We start from the raw sequence: 23,225 nt of genomic DNA, 5'->3' as shown, positions 1-23,225 counted from the left end.
AACTACCATACAATTGTCCTCATTTCATATGCTAGCAATGTCATGCTCAAAATCCTTCAAGCTAGGTTTCAATAATACGTGAACCAAGAACTTCAGAGGTACAAGCAGGATTTAGAAAAGACAGAGGAACTAGAGATCAAATTGCCAGTATCCGCTGGATCACAGATAAAGCTATGGAATTTCAGAAAAACATCTACTACTGCTTCATTGATTACGCTAAAGCCTTGGACTGTGTGGATCACAACAAATTGTCAAAAAAAAAGAGATGGAAATACTAGACCACCTTACCTGTCTCCTGAGAAATCTGAATGCAGGTCAAGAAGCAATAGTTAGAACCGGACATGGAACAACAGACTGGTTCAAAATTGAGAAAGAAGTACATCAAGGATGTATATTGTCTCCCTGCTTATTTAACTTACATGTGGAGTACATTATGTGACATGTCAGGCTGGATGAATCACAACCTGGAATCAAGATTCCCAGGAGAAATATAAACAACCTCAGTTATGCAGATGATACCACTTTAACGACAAAAAGCAAAGAGGAACTAAACAGCTTCTTGACGAGTGGTAAAAGAAGAGAATGAAAAAGCTGGCTTAAAAATTCAACATTCAAAAAACTAAGATCATGGCATCTAGTCCTATCACTTCATGGCAAACAGATGGGGAAAAAGTGGAAATAGTGGCAGATTTTATTTTCTTTGCCTCCAAAATCACTACAGATGGTGACTGCAATCATGAAATTAAAAGACACTTGCTCCTTGGGAAGAAAAGCTTCTGACAAACTTAGCGTATTAAGAAGCAGGGACATAACTCTGCCAACAAAGGTCCATACAGTCAAAGCTATGGTTTTTCCAGTAGTCATGTACGGGTGTGAGAGCTGAACTATAAAGAAGGCTGAGTGCTGAAGAATTGATGCTTTCCAACTGTGGTACTGGAGAAGACTCTTGAGAGTCCCTTGGACTGCAAGGAGATCAAACCAGTCAATCTTAAAGGAAGTCAACCCTGAATAGTCATTGGAAGGACTGATGCTGAAACTCCAATACTTTGGCCACCTAGTGGGAAGAGCCAACCCACTGGAAAAGACCCTGATGCTCAGAAAGATTGAGGGCAGGAGCAGAAGGCAGTGACGGAGGATGAGACGGCTGGATGGTGTCACTGACTCAATGTACATGAGTTTGAGCAAGCTCCGGGAGATGGTGAAGGACAGGGAAGCCTTGCATGCTGCAGTCCATGGGCTTGCAGAGACAGACACAACTCAGTGACTGAACAACAAAGGGATAAGAAGAGGGGTTTTCCAAGTGGCATAGTGGTAAAGTATCCGCCTGCCAACACAGGAGATGCAGGTTTGATCCCTGGGTCAGGAAGGTCGCCTGAAGGAGGAAAACTGCAACCCACTCCAGTATTCGTGCCTGGAGAATTCCACGGACAAAGAAGCCTGGCAGGCTAGAGTCGGGCATGACTGAGCTCGCACACAAGGGATCAGAAGGAGGGGCAGGTGTTCTAATGCTCACAGGCACTGAGACCTACGAATGTTAAGTTTACAAGTGATCACAGCCCACGTCTGTTGGACTGATGTCTTTGGTTTGATGTCAATCAGGTGCTAAATGAGAGCAATTGCTAAGATAATGTTTTGCTAGGGAAGGAAAAGGGGGAGCAGAACTGAAACATTTGATTCATTAAAAAATTCTAATAACCTAATGAGGAAAAATATTTGCAACTCACATTATAAAACAGCAAAGAGCTAATCTCTCTAATATTCGAAGAACTACAAATCAAAATGAAGACCACGCTTCCCTGGTAGCTCAGTAATAAAGAATCCGCCTGCCAACACAGGAGACGTAGGTTCGATGCCTGATCCGGGAGGATCACACATGCCACGGAGCAACTAAGCCTGTGGGCCACAGCTATTCAGCCTGTGCTCTAGAGCCCTGGAGTTGCAACTAATGAAGCCCACATGCCCTAGAGCACATGCTCTGTAACAGAAGAGGAACCCACAATGAGAAGCCCACACACTACAACTAGAGAGCAGCCCCCCTTGCAGCAACTAGAGAAAGGCTTGTGCGGCAACAAAGACCTAGCACAGCCAAAAATAAACACTTTTTTTTTAATTAGAAGTTTTAAAAATGCAGTGGAGAAAAGGATTTTAAAAAATGTTTTCTAAAAAACTGAGGACCATAAATTTAAAATAAAATGAGGAAAGGATAGGAATATTTCACAAAAAGTGAAATACAAAATGGTTTATAAATTATAAAACATTCAAGTTTACCTAAAAAGTAAAATATCAAAATCGCACATACTTTGCTACCATTATTCATCGATCAGAATTATTTGACACGCCAATAAGCTGAGCTGATGAGGCTGTGGTCAAACAAGCCCTCTTATGCACTGCTGACATAAGTATAAATTAGTACAAATTCTCTAAAGGGCAATTAAACAATAGTTGTTAAAATTTAAAACATATGTATCCTCAGTCCCAGCAACTGCACTTTCAGGAAGTTAGCCTATAACCTACAAACTTATCATGTAAGAGCAAAATGTATTTGTCCAACTTTTACTCACTGTAATATTCTTGGTAATTAAAGAAACAAAATCTGGAAGTAACCGAGATGTCCAACAGAAAGAGACCATGCTGTGTTGTGTGCTTAGTTGCTCAGTCGTGTCCAACTTTTCGAACCCATGGACTGTAGCGCACCAGGCTCCTCTGTCCATGGGAATTTTCCAGGCAAGAATACTGGAGTGGGTTGCCATGCCCTCCTCCAGGGGATCTTCCCAACCCAGGAATTGAACTAGGGTTTCCTCTGTTGCACGAGGATTCATTACCAGCTGAGCCACCAGGGAAACCCCCCAAAAAAGAGACTATGGTTAAATATTAATAGATTATGGTACATGCATAAACTGGGACATTCTGCTCCACTACATGGAACGAAGCACCTCTCTAATGCTATGGAACAAATAAGGTAAACGTCCAAAATTTATTAAAAGAAAAATAAAAGTAAAGAAGGACCTATACTTACTTGCTTGGGTACATAAAAACCTCTGGAAAGATCTGTAACAAAATGGTAAAACTAGTAATCTCTGGGAAGGAAAATCTACGTAGTAGGTAGCAGAGGTGCTAAAGCTTCCCATACACCCTTTTATACATGTGATTTGATTCCAACACAAGGGCTATTATTAACTTTCCCAAAATATAAAGCTTATATTTAACAATAATCAGTTTACAAATAGAACAAAATACACCCAGGCCCTATTTACATAGCAATCAGATACACCATAGCACCAAAATCTAGAGCAGCAACTGCACAGAAGAGAGTTCACATAGAGGCCAGAGACCACTATCCTTAGATAGGCCCGATGGCAAGGTTAGCCCTTCCCTGGATCCAGGAATCTGAATAAGTAGTTCCCTAAAGCGACAGGAAAATTTCCTTAAATCATTAGAGTGGTACACTGTGCCTAAACCGTACAACGTAGTTTATGTTTTTATACTTAAATTTCCTTCTGGAATTCTCGTATTTTGGTACATCCAAGGTATAGCATGCCTTTGTGAATGACCCCCAACAGAAATCCTGGACTGAGCCTCAGGCAGAACTCTCCTGATGTATAATATTTCATGTGTATTGTTACAACTTGTTTTTCGAGGAATTAAGAACTTCTGGTCTAACTCCAATGGATGGGGACTCTTGGAAGCTTTTAGCTGGTTTCCTCCAGATGTTCTCCACATACCATTTCCCTTTATTGATTCTGCTTTGCATCCTTTCACTATAATAGATCTTAGCCATGAATATGCCTTTATTCTGAGTCTTGTAAACTCTCCAAGTAAATCACCAAAATTCTCAAGGACCCGCAACACATAACTTAATCCATCACCCTTTAACTTGATCCCAAAAGCTGGAAAAGCATATCAGGCAGTCTTGCCATTTTACATTAAAATTTACCTCTATACAGAGCAAATTTTGTAACTCTGCTTATTTAACTTCTATGCAGAGTACACCATGAGAAACGTGGGGCTGGAAGAAGCACAAGCTGGAATCAAGATTGCTGGGAGAAGTATCAATAACCTCAGATATGCAGATGACACCACCCTTATGGCAGAAAGTGAAGAAGAACTCAAGAGCCTCTTGATGAAAGTGAAAGAGGAGAGTGAAAAAGTTGGCTTAATGCTCAACATTCAGAAAATTAAGATCATGATATCCAGTCCCATCACTTCATGGGAAATAGATGGGGAAACAGTGGAAACAGTGGCTGACTTTACTTTTCTGGGCTCCAGAATCACTGCAGATGGTGACTGCAGCAATGAAATTAAAAGACACTTACTCCTTGGAAGGAAAGTTATGGCCAACCTAGACATTAAAAAGCAGAGACATTACTTTGCCAACAAAGGTCCATCTAGTCAAGGCTATGGTTTTTCCAGTGGTCATGTATGGATGTGAGAGTTGAACTATAAAGAAAGCTGAGCACCGAAGAACTGATGCTTTTGAACTGTGGTGTTAGAGAAGACTCTTGAGAGTCCCTTGGACTGCAAGGAGATCCAACCAGTCCATCCTAAAGGAGATCAGTCCTGGGTGTTCATTGGAAGGACTGATGCTGAAGCTGAAACTCCAATACTTTAGCCACCTGATGCAAAGAGCTGACTCATTGGAAAAGACCCTGATGCTGGGAAAGATTGAGGGCAGGAGGAGACGGGGACGAAAGAGGATGAGATGGTTGGATGGCATCACCGACTCGATGGACATGGTTTTAGGTGGACTCCGGAGTTGGTGATGGACAGGGAGGCCTGGCGTGCTGCGGTTCATGGGGTCGCAAAGAGTAGGACACGACTGAGCGACTGAACTGAATACAGAGCAAAATTCAGAATCAAAGTTAGGACAGTAGGTGGGGGAAATGTCCACTGAAACCTGAAAGTCCACTAGAGATTTGGGGGAAAGCAGAAACCATCTAAGAAACACAGCGCCTGTATTGAATTTGAGCTCTTTAAAGGAAGTAGCATTCTTCTTTGCATCCTCCAAATGTGGATTATAGGCCATAATCCAGTTCTTCCTGACAAAAGTCAGTACGATTTTACTAGATAGACAAGAAACAAGAACTCCATCAGACAAAGACTATGGGGTGAAATAACAGTGCACCAAAATTAAGACAAAATAGGCCAATAAACAACAAAGTTCTACTGTACAGCACAGGGAACTATGTTCAATATCCTGTCACAATCACAATGGAAAGGAATATATATATGCACACACACACACACACACACACACATATATATGGGGCTTCCCTGGTGGTTTAGACGATAAAGAATCTGCCTGCAATGCACAAGACCTGGGTTCCATCCCTGAGTGGGGAAGAGCCCCTAGAGAAGGGAACAGTAACCCACTCCAGTCTTCCTGCCTGGAGAATTCCATGGACAGAGGGGCTGGGCAGGCTACAGTCCATGGGGTTGCAAATGAGTCAGATACAACTTAGCGACTAACACATTACATGTATACATATACAAATGTATTCAATATAACCAAGTCATTCTGCTATACAGGGAAATTACACTATAAATCAGCTATACATCAAAAAAAAATTTTTTAATAAAAATTTAGAAAGACAAAAGAAGCCAAAGAACTAAAATATCAGATAACAACTGCAGAATGAGGTGATTCACTGGAAAAACAAATTCAACCACCTAAATTTCAACAGTACCTAAGGACGCCACCATATTACAAGCACAAAGCTATAAACAGCCAGGCTTCCATCTAAATAGGCAAGTGGAAAATACAAGATGAAGTCTACTGCTGTCTTGCCTTTAGTGCTGGATATAAAAACAGCAAAGATACAGAGACAGGAATAGAGAAAAAGCATTTCTTATTGAGAGTATTCAACTAATTGAACAAACAAGAGGCTACCAAGTGCCAGGCACTATGTGGGATGCTAGAAGGAATCCAGGAAGAAGCGGGCTTAGTCAGAGATAAGCCTTTAAACAGACAGAATAGAAGCAAGAGCAAAAACTAGGGAAGGAAAAAAAAATTCATGAGAACCAGTCTGAAAAGTTCTTAAAATAATGGTTACCACCTAAGACAAAAAGCAATTTATTTTCAATTAACAGCTTTCTTCTTTCTGCTTCTTCACAGACCCTAATAATGCGTAGGGATAAAACTTACCGAAACAACACAGTCCACAACAGGCTTCTTAAGAACACTTTCTGCTGTCTCCTTCAGTTTGGATAAAAGCATGGCAGTCACCTGCTCCGTGGTAAAACTACGTTCCTCCTCCATATACTTCACCTGCAATAAAAAACAAAAGGATCTAAACATTGTATTTCTTCATGTCCTAAAAACCTAAAATAAATAATTTCTAAATCATCAGTGGAACATTATCTCAAGAGGAAATTCAGAAAACTAGTTTTGGAAGCAAAAATAATTTAAAGATCACTTTTAACTTGTTAACATGCCTACCAACCAGGATACCTGGAGATGAGGTTCAGATCAATTCAGCTCAGTCATGTCTGACTCTTTGAGACCCCATGGACTGCAGCATGCCAGGCTTCCCTATCCATCACCATCTCCCAGAGCTTGCTCAAACTCATGTCCATCAAGTCGGTGATGCCATCCAACCATCTCATCCTCCGTCATCCCCTTCTCCTCCTGCCCTCAATCTTTCCCAGCATCAGGGTGTTTTCAAATGAGTCAGTTCTTCACATCAAAGTATTGGAGTTTCAGCTTCAGCATCAGTCCTTCCAATGAATATTCAGGACAAATTTCCTTTAGGATTGACTGGTTTGATATCCTTGCAGTTTCAAGGGACTCTGAGAGTCTTCTCCAACACCACAGTTCAATAGCATCAATTCTTTGGCACTCAGCTTTCTTTACAGTCCAACTCCTATAGCCATACAGGACAACTGGAAAAACCATAGCTTTGACTAGATGGACCTTTGTTGGTAAGATCAAGTCTCTGGTTTTTAATATGCTATCTAGGTTGGTCATAGCTTTTCTTCCAAGGAGCAAGCATCTTTTAATTTCATGGCTGCAAACACCATCTGCAGTGATTCTGGAGCCCCCAAAAATAAAGTCTGTCTCTGTTTCCACTGTTTCCTCATCTATCTGCCATGAAGTGATGAGACCGGATGCCATGATCTTAGTTTTCTGAATGTTGAATTTTAAGCCAACTTTTCCACTCTCCTCTTTTACTTTCATCAAGAGGCTATTTAGTTCTGCTTTGCTTTCTGCCATAAGGGTGGTGTCATCTACATATCTGAGGTTATTGATATTTCTCCCAGCAATCTTGATTCCAGCTTGTGCTTCATCCAGCCCAGCATTTCACATCATGTACTCTACATGTAAGTTAAATAAGCAGGGTGACAACATACAGCCTTGACATACTCCTTTCCTGATGTGGAACCAGTCTGTTGTTTCATGTCCAGTTTTAACTGTTGCTTCTTGAGCTGCACAGCTTTCTCAGGAGGCAGGTAGGTAGTCTGGTATTCCCATTTTTTGAAGAATTTTTCAGTTTGCTCTAATACACACAGTCAAAGGCTTTGTTTTGGCATAGTCAATAAAGCAGAAATAGATGTTTTTCTCCAACTCTCTTGCTTTTTCTATGATTCAAGGGATGTTGGCAATTTGATCTCTGGTTCCTTTGCCTTTTCAAAACCTAGCTTGAACATTTGGAAGTTCTCAGCTTATGTACTATTGAAGCCTAGCTTGGAAAATTTTGAGCATTACCTTGCTAGCATTGTTCTTTACAGCATTGGACTGTACTTCCATCACCATTCACATCCACAACTGAGCGTTGTTTTTGTTTTGGCTCCATCTCTTCATTCTTTCTAGAGTTATTTCTCCACTCTTTTCCAGTAGCATATTGGGCACCTACTGACCTGGGGAGTTCATCTTTCAGTGTCATATCTTTTTGCCTTTTCATATTTTCATGGGGTTCTCAAGGCAAGAATACTGAAGTGGTTTGTCATTCCCTTCTCCAGCAGACCACGTTTTGTCAGAACTCTCCACCATGACCTGTCTGTCTTGGATGGCCCTACACAGCATGGCTCATAGTTTCATTGAGACAGACAAGGCTGTGGTCCATGTGATCAGTTTGATCAGTTTTCTGTGATTGTGGTTTTCATTCTGTCTGCCCTCTGACAGGCAAGGGTAAGAGGCTTAGGGAAGCTTCTGATGGGAGACAATGACTGTGGGGGAAACTGGGTCTTGTTCTGATGGGTGGGGCCATGCTCAGTAAATCTTTGATCCAATTTTCTGTTGATGAGCAGGGCTGTGTTCCCTCCCTGTTGTTTGACCTGAGATCAAACTGTGGTGGAAGTAATGAAGGTAATGGTGACCTCCTTCAAAAGGTCCCATGCACACACTGCCACATTCAGTGTCCCCAACCCTGCAGCAATCCACCGCCAACTCACGCCTCCTCCAGAGACTCCTGGACACTCACAAGCAAGTCTGAGTCAGTCTCTTGTAGGGTCACTGCTCCTTTCATCTGCGTTCATGAGGACCACTGTGTAAACGGTATGTTCTGACCACCAGCAAAACTTGAGACAACTACCTGGGAAGAAGCAAACTGGTGTGTAGCTCCCCATAACCCACACTGCCCCTCCATTAAAGGGCCTGGTGGTGGAAACTGTTTTACCATCTGACATACTATGTATACTTTACTTTGCTCACTGTGTTGACTTTATAATCATCACCTCAATTAGGATCCAATCTAAGGCAATAGTTTTTGTCAGATCTGGTGACTCGATGGACTTGAGTTTGAGCAAGCTCCAAGAGTTGGTGATGGACAGGGAAGCCTGGCGTGCTGCAGTCCGTGGGGTCACAGAGTCGGACACAACTGAGCGACTGAAGTGACTATTCACTGTCTTAGCCCCAACATCAAGGACAGACCTGACAAAATAAGTAACTGCTGACACCTTCAAGATATCCTACACCATGCATAAAGGTATGAAATTCTGACAAGAGTACAAACTGTAAATGCAGAAAAGACTGCCTAAGGTAAGGTCCTATTCCACATCCATACTTCCCAACTACAACACAGACCAAAAAATGTCAACTCTGTACTTTTAGCTCCAGCTCGAACTTGAAAACCATCTTCTCACCTTCTCCCTCCCAAACCCAACTATAATTTATTCTGGTTTAGAATAGTTTCTCACCTTACTGAATACAGATGGAAAAATAATCCTCCCAGTGAGCCTCTTTCAAGGCTACCTCTTCTTTTCTCATGTAAGTCTTCCAAAATTCCTCCAGCCTCATACTTGGATCCACAGGTGTTCTCCCTAGTCTCTTCCTCCCGTGGCTCTTCTGACTAAATCTGCCAATACCCACCCTATTTCTTTCATAACTATTAAGTAATCCTCATTTCCTCATCTCCGTTTCTTTTCCTCCTCTGCACTTCTTATCCATCATTAGGCCCATTAAAACTGTTTTTAAATTACTGCTGAAAATACCCTAAGTAAATCCAGTGATCATTTTTCAGTTATCAGAATTCTTTACTTTCAAATTCAACTGAATTCTCAGCTACAACTGCAAAACTATCTTTTTCCCACGATTTTCAACATCTCTTGGACTTGAACCTGTTCCCATGATCCTTAGTTCTCCAAATGGGGTGTCTCAAACATCAAACCTCCTTTCTCTAAACTCAGTTGCCTGGAAAGCTCAAACGTACTTCTGGATTCCTCTTACCACCTGAGTGCAAGAGACAGACATGTTCACTATACCCATCACTCAGCCTCTCATCTTTTTCAAATGATCAGCTCACGTCATGCTTCACAAAGAGATTCTCCTAGATGTTCCAGAGATAGCAAAGACTAAACTCCCTTTTCTCCAAAAGAACATCACCACTTTCCAATCCTACTGTCAAGAGTATGACTACATATCTGGGAGTGACTTTAAAGTGTTGATTTCTTTTCTTGCTCTTCCAGTAATCATTCACTAAAATCATACCAGAAAGACTACTGGGAAGACTGCTGCATTAGAAAACAAGACAAGAAGTTAAGTTCACATCATCACCACCTATCTGTCCAATCCCTACTAACAGTGCCACCTATGGCTCCCAAATAAAAGTCAGATCTTTAAAAAAAAAAAAAGCCAAATGGTCTTCACCAGCAAGACTTTTCCAAAGCATTTGTAACGATTTTCATTACAACTTAAAACTAGAATTGTATGATATACATTGATCTGATAGCATTCTCAAGGGCTTCCCTGATAGCTCAGTTGGTAAAGAATCCGCCTGCAATGCAGGAGACTCCGGTTCGATTCCTGGATCAGGAAGATATGCTGGCAAAGGGTAGACTATCCACTTTAGTATTCTTGGACTTCCCTTGTGGCTCAGCTGGTAAAGAATCCACTTGCAATATGGGAGACCTGGGTTCGAGCCCTAGGTTGGGAAGATCTCCTAGAGGAGGGAATGGCTACTCACTTCTACACAGTCATCTGATGACATAAAATACTGTATTTCAATCATAAGGCATTATCTTCAGAACCTTACCTTTATACCTGTTAACCCAGTGGGCAACTGCACAATATCATATGCAAGTTTGGATTTTTCTGCCTCCACAAATGGATCAGAGAATGCTCGGCCATGGAATCTTTTAAATCCTTGGACTGTGTTCTTTGCATTGGAAATTACCTAAGAGAAAGGATATTAGAGTCAAAGAGTAGAAAGACTATTATAACAGCAATTAAATTGGGGGAGGGGGGGGGAGATTCAAAAGTCTCAGGATTAAATCAGAATCCTTTTCATGCCACAAACTTTCCTTCCTAGTTTGTTTCCTTCAGCACTAAACCTTTATAAATGATGCCTTCTGAAGGGAGGAGTGACGAACCTATACAGGTCACACAGTGGCAGGCTAGGACCAGAGCCCAGTTTGTCTTACTTCCTCAGTAAGACAGATCATTACCCTTGTAAAAATATTTCCTGTTATTAAACTTCTAATGAACATTTACATTAAATTTTTATCTTTTAAAAATTACCTGTAGTTTGTGATTCAAACTTTCCAGGAGTCAATCCAACAGTATATATTAATTCAGTTATTCTAGTGAATGAAACTGAAACTTACCATAAAGAAAAAACAGATGACACTAAGCCCACAAAGATAAATGCAAATAAACTGACACAGTATTATTTATCACAACAGAAAACTGGAAAGAGCCTAGAGGGTCAACGACAGGGAAATGAGTAAATAAATTACAGTCTATCCATACAATGGATAAATTATTTTAGAAGTCTGGAGACAAGTATCTATATGATATGATGTCACTTTCTTAGAGTAGGGGAGAAAAACATTTATATGCTTATAAAAGGTTACACATTAAGATAATAACAGTGGTTTTTAGACAGTGGTAGTATGCTAACATCTAAATGCCTTATACTTGTACACCTGCATTTCCTAATTTATCTCTAACAAAAACTACTGTAATTTATGAAAAAAATGCTGGCAAAGATATTCAAAAACTGAAAATGAATTTCTGCTCAAGACTTATGGACTCTTCTTCCCAATGCAGGACTGCAACAAGTCCCAGGGAAAAACAACAACAGAGCTCCTCTGAATCCAATATGTCAAAGGCACAAACAGAAGTTCTTTTGTAAAACAATATGAGGCCTCCAAAGTCAGGCTCTGCTTCAGTAAGCTGCCAAGAAATTCAATACCACAATAACTATGTCAACCTAGAACTAGGCAGCCAGTTTAGTATAACGACTATTCTCAATAATGAAAGCAAGTTTAAAACCAAAACAGCTCTGTATGTGCTACCTGCTGTCTTCTAAAACATCTTGAACTTTCTGCAACTTATAAAACACCCAATTTAATTAAAAATCAATTGGTCAAGCACCATTTGGGGGGGCTTATAAACCTTAGGCCCAGACTGGTCCAGAAAAAGACAGTTATTCATTCTATTATGTTGCTCCAGACTGAACTATAGAAAGATCTAACATGCAACTCCTTAATTTTATACAACCTCAGGCACTGAGAAAAATACAACTCTTCAGGTTCTGCTGCTCTGCTTACTGAGAAACAAGCAAATAAGTCAGGCTCCTGGTTTAAAAGTAACCTAATGGTAAGTGTGCTTCTCCAAGTATGCTCTCCTTCCTTGAGAACCTTGATCAACAAGGTCAAATCTAGACACAACACTGACCCTAAATATGGGTAAGATGAAAATTCAACAAGACAGACTTTACCGATTAAATACCCAGGGGAAAAAAATTGTTAACAACAACTCAGGAACAAGTAAAACCTTGCTTTAACAGTATCTAGGTAAAACACATCCTGGTAGTTTGCATTAAACAGACCACTGTTCATGCTATTTTAAAAGCTCTTTGCTTCTCACTCAAGTGCATGAGAATAGGTTTGTCTCTCAGTTGTACACGTGGGGGCTCCCAGTGCTCCACACATAACGGGCACTGAAAGAGCTGCTGCACTGGAGGATGGACCAACCACAGAAATAAGTATGAGAAAAACAGAACTCTACCTGGCTTTTAGCTGCTGCTCCAATTGAGCGATTCTTAGGTCCAAAAGAAATGCAAGCCCTAAAAGATAAAACAAACATTTAAGCATTAAACCTTACTGCAACATTACATCCAAAACCAGAGCGGACAAGATTTCTGAGTCTCAGCCAAAAAGCCCTGTTTTTTAACTGCACACAATAAGTCTATGATTTTGACCTTTCTACTGAGTAAAGCTGCCCATGGAATGCACTGCTTCTTAGAATAATGGGAATTCTGTAACTGAGATGTTGAAGCACAAGTCTGATATGACCATCTGTCTAAAATACTAGAGAGGTGGACTAACCAGTCTCCACTATCCTCTAATTCTTCAAGTCTGGTGTTCAAAATTCCAACATAAAATAATATGCTGTCATATTAATACATCCATTAAATGTTCTTTGTGTTTTATAAACAGCTCATAACTTCGCCAAGAGAGTAGTCTACATGCCCTGAAAACAACTCTTATCTTATTGTAAATATATGGAAAGTTATTTTTCTAGAACTAGTTTCCAAGGACTCAATTTTATTGTAAATATATGGAAAGTTATTTTTCTAGAACTAGTTTCCAAGGACTCAATTTTTCTTTTTTATTTTTAATTTCTGACAAGGAACTTCATTCCCACTTCTGAACACATTCTTCCAAATCAATTCATATACTGCCTGCTGGTTTCACCTATATGACACTTATTTTAGAAAGCAAAATTGATACCTGCTTAAAGGTATAAATACTTTAAAACACTGTGTTTAAGCTTAGAAAGTCAGTTATACTTGGGAGTTGATGCCTTTGTTATCATGGCTTCTATGCTTCTCCCTGTGTTTCACTCTGGGACCTTGCCTGTGTTCCCTTTACTCTCATATTCATATGTTGCCTCCCTTTCCAGTGGCAGATTTCTCTCAAACTAAGATCAAATTCACCCATGCCACCCAAAAAATCCTAAAAGACAAAGTTCTTCCCAGAGTCCATTTCCCCCTCAGGTTAGTAAACCCTTCTACTCCTACATTATTACTAAAGTAATAAATTGCTTATGTGCACTATCTTATTTAATCCTCATAAGCACCCTATCTTATTTCTACCATATAGAAGAGGAAACTGAGTCCAAAAAAAGGTATTATAGGTAAATGTATCCCAAGTCATAAAATCTGAAATCAACAGGAGTCAGGACTATAGATCATTTCTCCACTAGCTAGCTTTGATCTCCCTAGCCTCCCTGGACCCCTAATTCTTCTAATTTAGTGGAATGAGTAGGAATGAGAGCTCTGGCGCCATTCTGCCTTGGTCCAAATCTGACACAATAATTAAATAGAACCATTTTACTTAGATAAACTTACTCTGTGCCTCAACAGCCCTTTCCAACTCCCAGAGCAGTTATAGCCAACTATGCCCTGTATCCGTACAGCATAGTCTGGGATCTCATGAGATTTCCCATGAACTCTAAGCTCTATGGGCCAGGAACATGCTGGGAGAGCCCTTCAAGAAGCACAGGTGTCAAGATCAGCCTTCCTGCAAATAGACGACCTATCACTTAAAAAAAAAATTTCCTGAGTACTACTTACCTGTCTCTCCTATGGTGGTGCTAGTAGTAAAGAACCTGCCTGTCAATGTGGCAGATAACAGACGTGGGTTCAATCCCTGGGTCATGAAGATCCCCTGGAGGAGGGCATAGCAACCCACTCCAGTATTCTTGCCTGGAGAATCCCATGGACAGAAAAGCCTGGAGAGCTCCAGTCCATAGGGTCGCAAAGAGTCGAACACAACTGAGTGACTGAACACTCAGCCCATAAAGTCCTTTAGGAAACTTCCCACTGTAATGTCATCCACTCCATTCACCCTCTCCACTGCTTCTAGCCCATGCATGCAAACATACATCTTTCTAAAAGCCATCAGATCTGAATTTCTAAGATGTATCCCAACAAAACTAAAAGCCCGTATTATTTATCTTTGTTTCCTATCTCCTCAAAACAGGACAAGCTCTAAGCATGAAAAAATTAATGTCCCCAACTTTACTGTATGTCCTATTGAAGGTTTAATTTTCTATTCTACCTTGGTAACTGTTTTGCTTCTACTTATCTTCCAAACAAAACGAATTACCAACATATAGGGTCCAGATTCCTTAATGTAGAACTTAAGGCCTCTCATAATTCCAAGCCCACTCCCACTTGCCAGCTTCATCTCATGCACACAGTGCCTCAACACAAGTCAGTCTTCCCATCTTCCTGCTTTGCGCTATCACTTTCGCCACCTGAAATGCCCTGGTCCTTCTAAACCTCACTCATTTTCCAGAAACAGCACACACTTTGTGATGCATTCCCAATCCCTCTCAAGTAAAAATTAATCACTTCAACCTCTTACAACTTACTGGACTTTTGGGCAATGCAAATGTAGAACACTTCCACCACCACACAATGTTCCACTGTGCAGAGCTGCTCTGAGTAATGTTCTCTTTGAAGTCAGTTAACATTTTCACCTACTCTTAAAAACGACATATGCCTTAACAGTAGTAGCTTGCAAGTGTTTCACAGATTTTGAAAAGCCGAATACAAGTTTGTCTCAGTTCAAATTATTCATCCTCTTATTTGTCTATCCATGCCCATGCTACAAACAGTTCCCCACTTCTGCTACAAAGCCATCAAATCTTATTAATGGAACATCAATCTTTACCACATAATACAGCAATCACACCTCAAACAAAGCACAGCTCTTGTAAAGTACTGGCAGAGTTCACACTCTTATCACATTGTAGAAAATCATTATTATTATATAATTTTTACATTCTAAAAAAGTTCTTTAACAAGCCAACTATTACAGTACAGAAAGAAATCCTTGGCTTTTCCACTCTATCAACTTGACTGAGTACAACATATGTACAGTTTGAAGGGAAAAAAAGGGCTCAGGCTCTAGAATTAGACAATATGAGTCTGTCTGAATCCCTTCTCTATCTTTCAAGCTGTGTGACCTGTGGTATTTAACGTCTCTGAAATTCAATTTGCTCATCTCTAAAATAGGGAAGATTACATATGGTTGCTCTAAGGACTAAATTTGTTGATCCACTTTTGAAAGTGAAAGTCGCTCAGTCGTGTCCAACTCTCTGAGACCCCATGGACTGTATAGTCCATTGGAATTCTCCAGGCCAGAATACTGGAGTGTGTAGCCTTTCCCTTCTCTAGCGGATCTTCCTGACCCAGGAATCGATCCAAATCGAATCAGATCCTGCATTGCAGGCCGATTCTGTACCAACTGAGCTATCAAAGATCCACTTTTAAAGGGCTTTATTATTAGAGACTGGCACACCATAAATAATATTAGCTATTATTAATCCTCCAACAGTTGCAAGTTTTATACAAAAAATATACCAACTAAGGCTTAGTGGTTAGGATTCAGGGCTTTCACTGTAGTGGCCTGGGTTTAATCACTGGTCAAGGAACTGAGATTCCACAAGCTGAGCAGATGGCCAAAACAAAACTAAAACATACCAAATAGTTTGCCCTGAATGTTCTACTTCACCTTCTCAAACTATTTACTAAAACCCACTCAGTCATCTTTAAATCATAAGGAATAAAAAATCTACCATTTCCTTCTCAATAGGACAAGTGAATGAGATCAGTATGTTAAACAGCACTAACCGCAGAGGTTTTTCAACTACAAGCTTACACTTACAAATATTTATATGTGAAAAGGGCCCAGAAAGATTAGGTCAGATATTGGGGCCACCACTAGAACAATCTCATTGCAGAAAATTAGCGAAGTGTAAAGAAGAAAAGAAGTATTATCAGCAACTCCACAACCAAAACCCCCCCCCATAAATGGCCACCACTACCATTTAGGTAAATATTCCTATGCAATCCTAATAAATAATTATTTTAAAAACAGAAGCTACATACCCCCAGTAAATTTGTTTCTCAACAAACACACTCTAAAATCTTCAGTGACTGAATAATTCTGTCCAAGTTTTGATAGCGAACCAGATATTTAAAGTAAACATGTACCACTTACCACTCACCAGGATATTCAAATTTTGCACACAGCCTATATGGAATCCCCATGTATGGCAGAAAGCCTATCTTTCACCCAAGCAGGTCAAGTTCTCTTGTTTTACAGCTTTCATTTTTGAACCTTTGTATGCCAGGCAGTGCACTAAGCATTATACATTTGCTTCTCCCAAACACTGTGAGAAAAGAACTATTACTGACCCTACTTTGTAAATGAAGAACTGAATAAAGGCATTATGTGCCTAGAAACATAACTAATATTAGAGTCTAGCATTCAAAATCAGGACTATCAAACTCCAAATCCTATCCATAAACATACTGTTGTATTGCTTACCAAACCCTCTACATTTATTCCTACTTCAACAGTGGAAACAGTGGCTGACTTTATTTTTGGGGGCTCCAAAATCACTGCAGATGGTGACTACAGCCATGAAATTAAAAGACACTTACTCCTTGGAAGGAAAGTTATGACCAACCTAGATAGTATATTCAAAAGCAGAGACATTACTCTGCCAACAAAGGTCCGTCTAGTCAAGGCTATGGTTTTTCCTGTGGTCATGTATGGATGTGAGAGTTGGACTGTGAAGAAGGCTGAGCGCCGAAGAACTGATGCTTCTGAACTGTGGTGTTGGAGAAGACTCTCGAGAGTCCCTTTGACTGCAAGGAGATCCAACCAGTCCATTCTGAAGATGAGCCCTGGGATTTCTTTGGAAGGACTGATGCTGAGGCTGAAACTCCAGTACTTTGGCCACCTCATGCGAAGAGTTGACTCATTGGAAAAGACTCTGATGCTGGGAGGGATTGGGGGCAGGAGGAGAAGGGGACGACAGAGGGTGAGATGGCTGGATGGCATCACTGACTTGATGGACGTGAGTCTGAGTGAACTCCAGGAGTTGGTGATGGACAGGGAGGCCTGGTGTGCTGCGATTCATGGGGTCACAAAGAGTCGGACACGACTGAGCGACTGAACTGACCTGAACTGATACTTTCACTCAGACTGTCCCAATCCTGTCTTCAGTATTCTAATCCTACTTGCAAGTCCCACTCCTGCCTTTCCATATCACCCCATCCCCGACTAATGTTCTCTCCATTTAACTTGTACTTAATTAAGGTATGTACTTAATAACTTCACCCATAACTGTACTCTATGCTTATTCTTTTTACTTTTGCTTTCATACTTCCAACTAGACTGATTGCAAGAGCCCTCCACAGCAGGGCTCTTTATCTTCCACTTTCTCTATACTCCACACAAAGCCAACTTAATGCTGCTAAAAACAGTAGTACTCAAGACACTTGCTACTTGACTGATATTACTTTTCCTCCATCCCAAATTACAGGTTGACATCAAAAAGTTAATTTAAATCAAGTTCAAGATATCTCTGTTCTAATCTCTAAGTCCTAGAAAAAATAATCCATTTAAACTAGGTAACAATGTTGTTCTCCTTCCTGGGTATGAGATACCACTGACCACACATTTACGCACATTCTAATAGGATATTATGAACAGCTGCAACCAGCACAGATCCTTAAAAGGTAGCTTCATGTTTATATGTGTGTGTAGAACTGTTCTCAGGATATGAAGACAGCTGTTGCTCTAATTCAACGTTTTAAACAATATAAGAAAATGAGTTTTACAGAGAACCTACAATAGTATTTAGACTATTAAATAAGAGATAATGGCGAAACTGGCATGAAAATGGTTACATTAATTAGTGTATCCCATGATCACCGTCTTAGCCCTGAGCTAGAAAGTACCCAAAACAGTATCAAACAGAACAACTCATACTTGCAAGATATGCAGTTCCTAAAGAACTAAACTCCTGAGTCAGTAAGATTTGCACATTAAAAGCTACATATCTGATAAGTGCTAAAGGCAAAGTTCCGTAGATTTCCTTTTACTGTCCCAGTGTAGTCCATTAATAAAGAGAAATAATAAAAAATACAAAAAGGTAATAATAGCGGTATTAACACACACTTAGGGAGTATTCTAAATACTTTATGTAATTTTAACTCATAATCCTCACAAACTCCAGTGAAACAGAGAAATCACTTATGTTCCTGGTATGAATTAACCTCTTAAATTTTTGTAAAGTATTCAGGCAATATGCACTGAAATTCTAAGCATATATATCCTTTGTCCAACCACATCTGGAAATCTATCCAACAAAAATAAAAGTATTAACATGCAAACAAATATAAAAGACTACTTGTTGAAGATTATTTCTAATTGCAAAAATTTAGAAACCACCTCAACATTTGAGTAAAGCATGTTCAAGTCATAATATGGACTTATACTTGAGGTGACTTCGTATTTACTGATTCTGAAAGATGTCTAAAACATAACTGAAATAGTTACAAAATATTGTATGATCCTGTTTACACAGGTATATCTGTATATTTACAAATATACATATTTATATGTATATTTGTATATATTTATATTTATACATATACTTATATTTGTATAAACCTAGAAAAAGTCATGAAATGATATATATATGTATGCTATGCTAAGTCACTTCAGTCGTTTCCGACTCTGTGCGACCCCACAGACAGCAGCCCACCAGGCTCCCCCGTCCCTGGGATTCTCCAGGCAAGAACACTGGAATGGGCTGCCATTTCCTTCTCCAATGCATGAAAGTGAAAAGTGAAAGTGAAGTCGCTCAATCGTGTCCGACTCTTAGCAACCCCATGGATTGCAGCCTAACAGGCTCCTCCGTCCATGGGATTTTCCAAGCAAGAGTACTGGAATGGGTGGGGTGCCATTGCCTTCTCCGATACATATGTATAGAATAGCAAATAATTAGATAAGAAACAATTTTACTTAGTACTTTATTTTGTTGTTGTTGTGGCAAACAAGTATTTTGTTAAGTCAGGAAAAAAGTTATAATATCGGAAATCCAATTTAGAACCTGATGACAAAGTTTCTGTCGACTATGCCCACCAATTCTGTATACAAGTTTTTATTTTAGTTCTTAAGTGAGTCTTTTTTTAAACTACTTTGATAACCTTCACAATTAGATATGGGAAGTCTAAGTAGTTTAAAGCTTTAGTTAACAAATCAACTTTCCTTTTCATTGAACCCAAAAGATCCAAGTCATCTTGCAGCTCTACACAGATCTACAACATGTAAAGACATTTATTCTAGAGAGAAACACTTTTCTTGCACAAATAACGTATCAGAAGTTAATCTGCCAGTTAACCAGAACCTATACTTATTTTCAGCTTTCGCTCTCAAGGGTAGTTATTAATAGACAATTTCATATCTTCAAATTCCTAAGATATTGTTTTATTAGGAACTAAGTCCATGAAAATGATAATATAAACTATTCATACACAGAATGCTTTTCTTAGGTAATTCATCTCTACCCTATAAACTCTGCATAATGCAGTCCAACTAACGCCTGTAAAGTCTGGCAGTCCGTTAACATTTCAATTCCAAAGCTTTAAGGTTGTACTCTATTGTAATAATCCAACTAAATATAAAAATAGGTTTTCCATCTTATACCAAAGCCTATGGTCATAAAATGTCAACACTCATAATTTAGAACTCCACAGTTTATCTCTAAGCCGCCCACACTTTCCTCCCAGTTCCATACCAGTGGAGAGCAACAGCAACTCCCACATGGACCAAATATTGCAGTAGCCTCCTAAGTATCCTCGGGTGCATCAGGCTTCTCTCGCCCTTCTCAAATAAATCCTCTCTCCATAAAAAAAGCCAATCACATTTTTAAAGTATCAATTGAATCACCTCCCACAGCACCTAGATAAAAATCTATGATTTGCTCCACCCTGCCTAACCTCTCTCTAGATTCAGTTCAACATTCCTTCAAATGGCCATAATCCCCTCAGTAGTGTCAAGTGTGCCAAGTTCAGGTCTTCCTCACTTGCTGTTTCTTCTGCCTGAACAACTCTTGCTCACTCCCACCATAGATCTCCATGGTAAAACCCTATTCATCCTCCAGGTTACATCTTAAATGGCACTTTTTTAAGAATGCTTTCCATCACCACCTCATATCCACTTAAATTAGGTCCCCCATCACTGTTTTCCATACTTTCCCATCAGCGTCCTTACCACAGTCATTATACATTTAACATTTGGTTTTGCCCACTAGCCATGTGTCCATGATGGAAGGATCTTATTTGCTGAGAAAGCAGGATATCTTCCAGGTAAAATTCAACCAGCGCCTCAAAAATGGAAATCAAATCCTGTCGCACCCACATATTGAAAAGAGTTACGTCTACTGCCATACCACTCTGAACGCTCCCGATCTCATCTGAAATGCGTTACTTTCATCACACCCAACCCTCCATTTCATTCCACTCTCACACTCAAGCAAATCTACATCAGTCCCTGTGTATCTTTGAGGTTTAAATCCATGCTGTGGTAATCACTACTTTAAAAAAAATAAAATAAAAATCAACCTTTCTGCCCCCATGTTCTACTTAACCAAAGACTCCAAGACAGAAATCCAAGCTAATCATAGTTCAAAAATTACTTGAATGTATGGCATCTAAGTTTCCAAGAGATATAAGGAAAATATGTAAGAAAAACTATTTTTAAACATTCTTTGTCACAATTACATGGTCTATCCTTTTCTGAAACTCTTTCAGTTCCAAATAATGAGATTCACAGTAATACTGTTACAGTTCCTATTTGTTTAAAGGAGAAAGAGGGCTCATCTTTAAGAGGCTAAAAAGAAACGTCAGGAACACTTCATTCTAATACTTTATATTCTTACCTTTGGAGCTAAATAAAATATGCTCACTTCTAGGTGGGAAAAAGACCAAAAAGTTACATGATTAACTCAGTGCTCTAGTCCTTTTAACTTCTTGAGGAAAACTATCTCTACAGATGAAGCACAACAGGATCCAGAAAGACAGTAACAAATAGGAAATTAATGCTTAAATACTTAAAAAACTTCAGTGTACAATACACTTGCCTGGAAATACAAATTAGACACACTATTACAAACTATGAAGATGGGAGGGTGGGGGATTGGGTTGTGGCTGTTAATGAGTGCAGGGTTTCTCTTGTGGGGTAAAGAAAATATTAAAATTGTGTTGATAATTGCACAATTGTAACTACACTAAAAACAAATTGTACACTTTGAAAGAGTTAACTGTATGGTATGTGAATTATATCTCATTAATGCTGTTAAAAACTACAAAATTGAGAAAGGAACATCAAACTGAGATTTTGAATCTGGGATGGGTTTTCGGGCAAGCACCTGGGTTAGTCTAAAATAAGAGGTAGAAATCTGCTAAGTTTAAGGAAAATGTTGTCAGCCCCCTGGGTAGCAAAGATCAGTCTGGCAAACGGAGCAATCGAGTTGGCCAGAAACCTATCGCTGAAGAAACATAACAAAAGTCAGGGTGAAAAAGGAGCCTTAGAACAGAGGCCCTTAATGAGACACAATGAGAACCAAACAAATAATACGAAACTTCTGAAAAGATTTTGTCCAAAAGGAAGACAATGATTGAAAGGTATCTCTATACAAGTAGATTCTTTCTTACCCTATCCAAGGAAAAACGTGGGTGAGTCATGATTTTTTTTAGTGCTGTGTCTTTACTGGTCCCATAACTTACTATATAGGTTCTTTTAAAAGTCAAAGTGAGCCCCTGAGTCATTCATTAACAATTGGGGCCAACACCCTGGCTGGAATGTATATTACCGTAAAAGTGGAACGCTGTTGGGGTGGATGCGCACAGGATAACAGAAAATGACCCAACACAGTTCAATATACTGAAGCGACGTGAAAAACCAAAGTGAATGCAAAGGTATCCAAAAGGCATCGATTTTATTGTATCTTTTTCTGAATCTGTCCGTGCCAATCCAATCTTGAGATATCCGGCGCTCCGACTCCCTCTCTTCCGGGCGCCACCCCACCCCCACTCACGTGGGACTCTGGCCGCTGCATGGTCTTACCGCCTGCCGGCAGATGCCAGAAGCGGTTCAATTAAACTTTTATTAAGCGCTTGCTGTGTGCAAAGCCCCGAACTCTGTGCTGGCCTGAAGAAACGTTAGTACACCCCACGCCTACAATGTGCCTTCTAAAAGAGGGTCTCGGTCCATCCCACATCCCAGGCCTGCCTTCCCTCCAGTTCCTACCCATGGCCTCCACTAGTCCAAGGAACCACTCACAGCCCTTGTTCGGCCAGCCGGTCACTGTAAAAAGGCGTCGTCCTTAGCGCAGACCCACAAGAAGGGTCGCAGCCCCTAATGACCTAAAACCCAATAGGGTTCCCCTACCTACCGGAGCCTCGGAACGGAGGTTACTGCCCGGTCCGCGTTCCCCAAACCGCGAGGGTCACAGCTCGGACAAGCGCTACCTCCCCACCCCCAGTGCACGCGGCTAGCCTGGCCCACACTCACGGCGTGCAGCGGTCGCTGTACTCATTAGCGATCGTTTCGATGCCGCCGGCGCGGGCGACAGCGACGTAGCAGCTCTGGAACCCCAGGTCTATGCCCACCACCGACATGGCGCCGGCTACAGCTCAGGCTCCAGCCCAGGTCCGGCCGGCAAGACAAGACACGGACCCCGGCGGGGCTGGCGCGCAGAAAGCTGGCCGCGTGGGACAGGGGGACCTGGGATAGTGGGGGACGTGCGAAGATCCACGCGAGCACCTAGGGTCTTGGAAAGAGGGCCGCGCTGAGGGCACTGCTGAGGCCGGCTCCGGCTCAGCGGCCGCAGAGTGGGCGCCGGTAGCGGGGGCGGAGAAGATCTCGAAAGATCTCGTTGCGACGAGAGTAAAGCTGCAGCGCGAGAACTGCGA

At 40.6% G+C, this 23,225-nt stretch overlaps 1 protein-coding gene across 1 annotated transcript in view; it reads right to left on the bottom strand.

The window, feature by feature from the left end:
* Positions 1-23,177, bottom strand: part of HSPA4 (heat shock protein family A (Hsp70) member 4) — a 53,966-nt gene extending 30,789 nt beyond the window's left edge. Inside the window, exons 1-4 of the mRNA NM_001114192.2 lie at positions 22,825-23,177; positions 12,446-12,503; positions 10,467-10,607; positions 6,143-6,265 (exon numbers count right to left, since the gene is read on the bottom strand). Coding sequence (NP_001107664.1) covers positions 6,143-6,265; positions 10,467-10,607; positions 12,446-12,503; positions 22,825-22,931 — 429 coding nt within the window. The 5' untranslated portion in view covers positions 22,932-23,177. The remainder of the gene's footprint in view (positions 1-6,142; positions 6,266-10,466; positions 10,608-12,445; positions 12,504-22,824) is intronic.
* Positions 23,178-23,225: the final 48 nt, after the last annotated feature.

Source organism: Bos taurus, chromosome 7 (assembly GCF_002263795.3).
Source record: "Bos taurus isolate L1 Dominette 01449 registration number 42190680 breed Hereford chromosome 7, ARS-UCD2.0, whole genome shotgun sequence".
Lineage (NCBI taxonomy): Eukaryota > Metazoa > Chordata > Mammalia > Artiodactyla > Bovidae > Bos > Bos taurus.
Note: the sequence above shows the minus strand (reverse complement) of the source record. Positions and strands in the feature narration are given on the sequence as shown.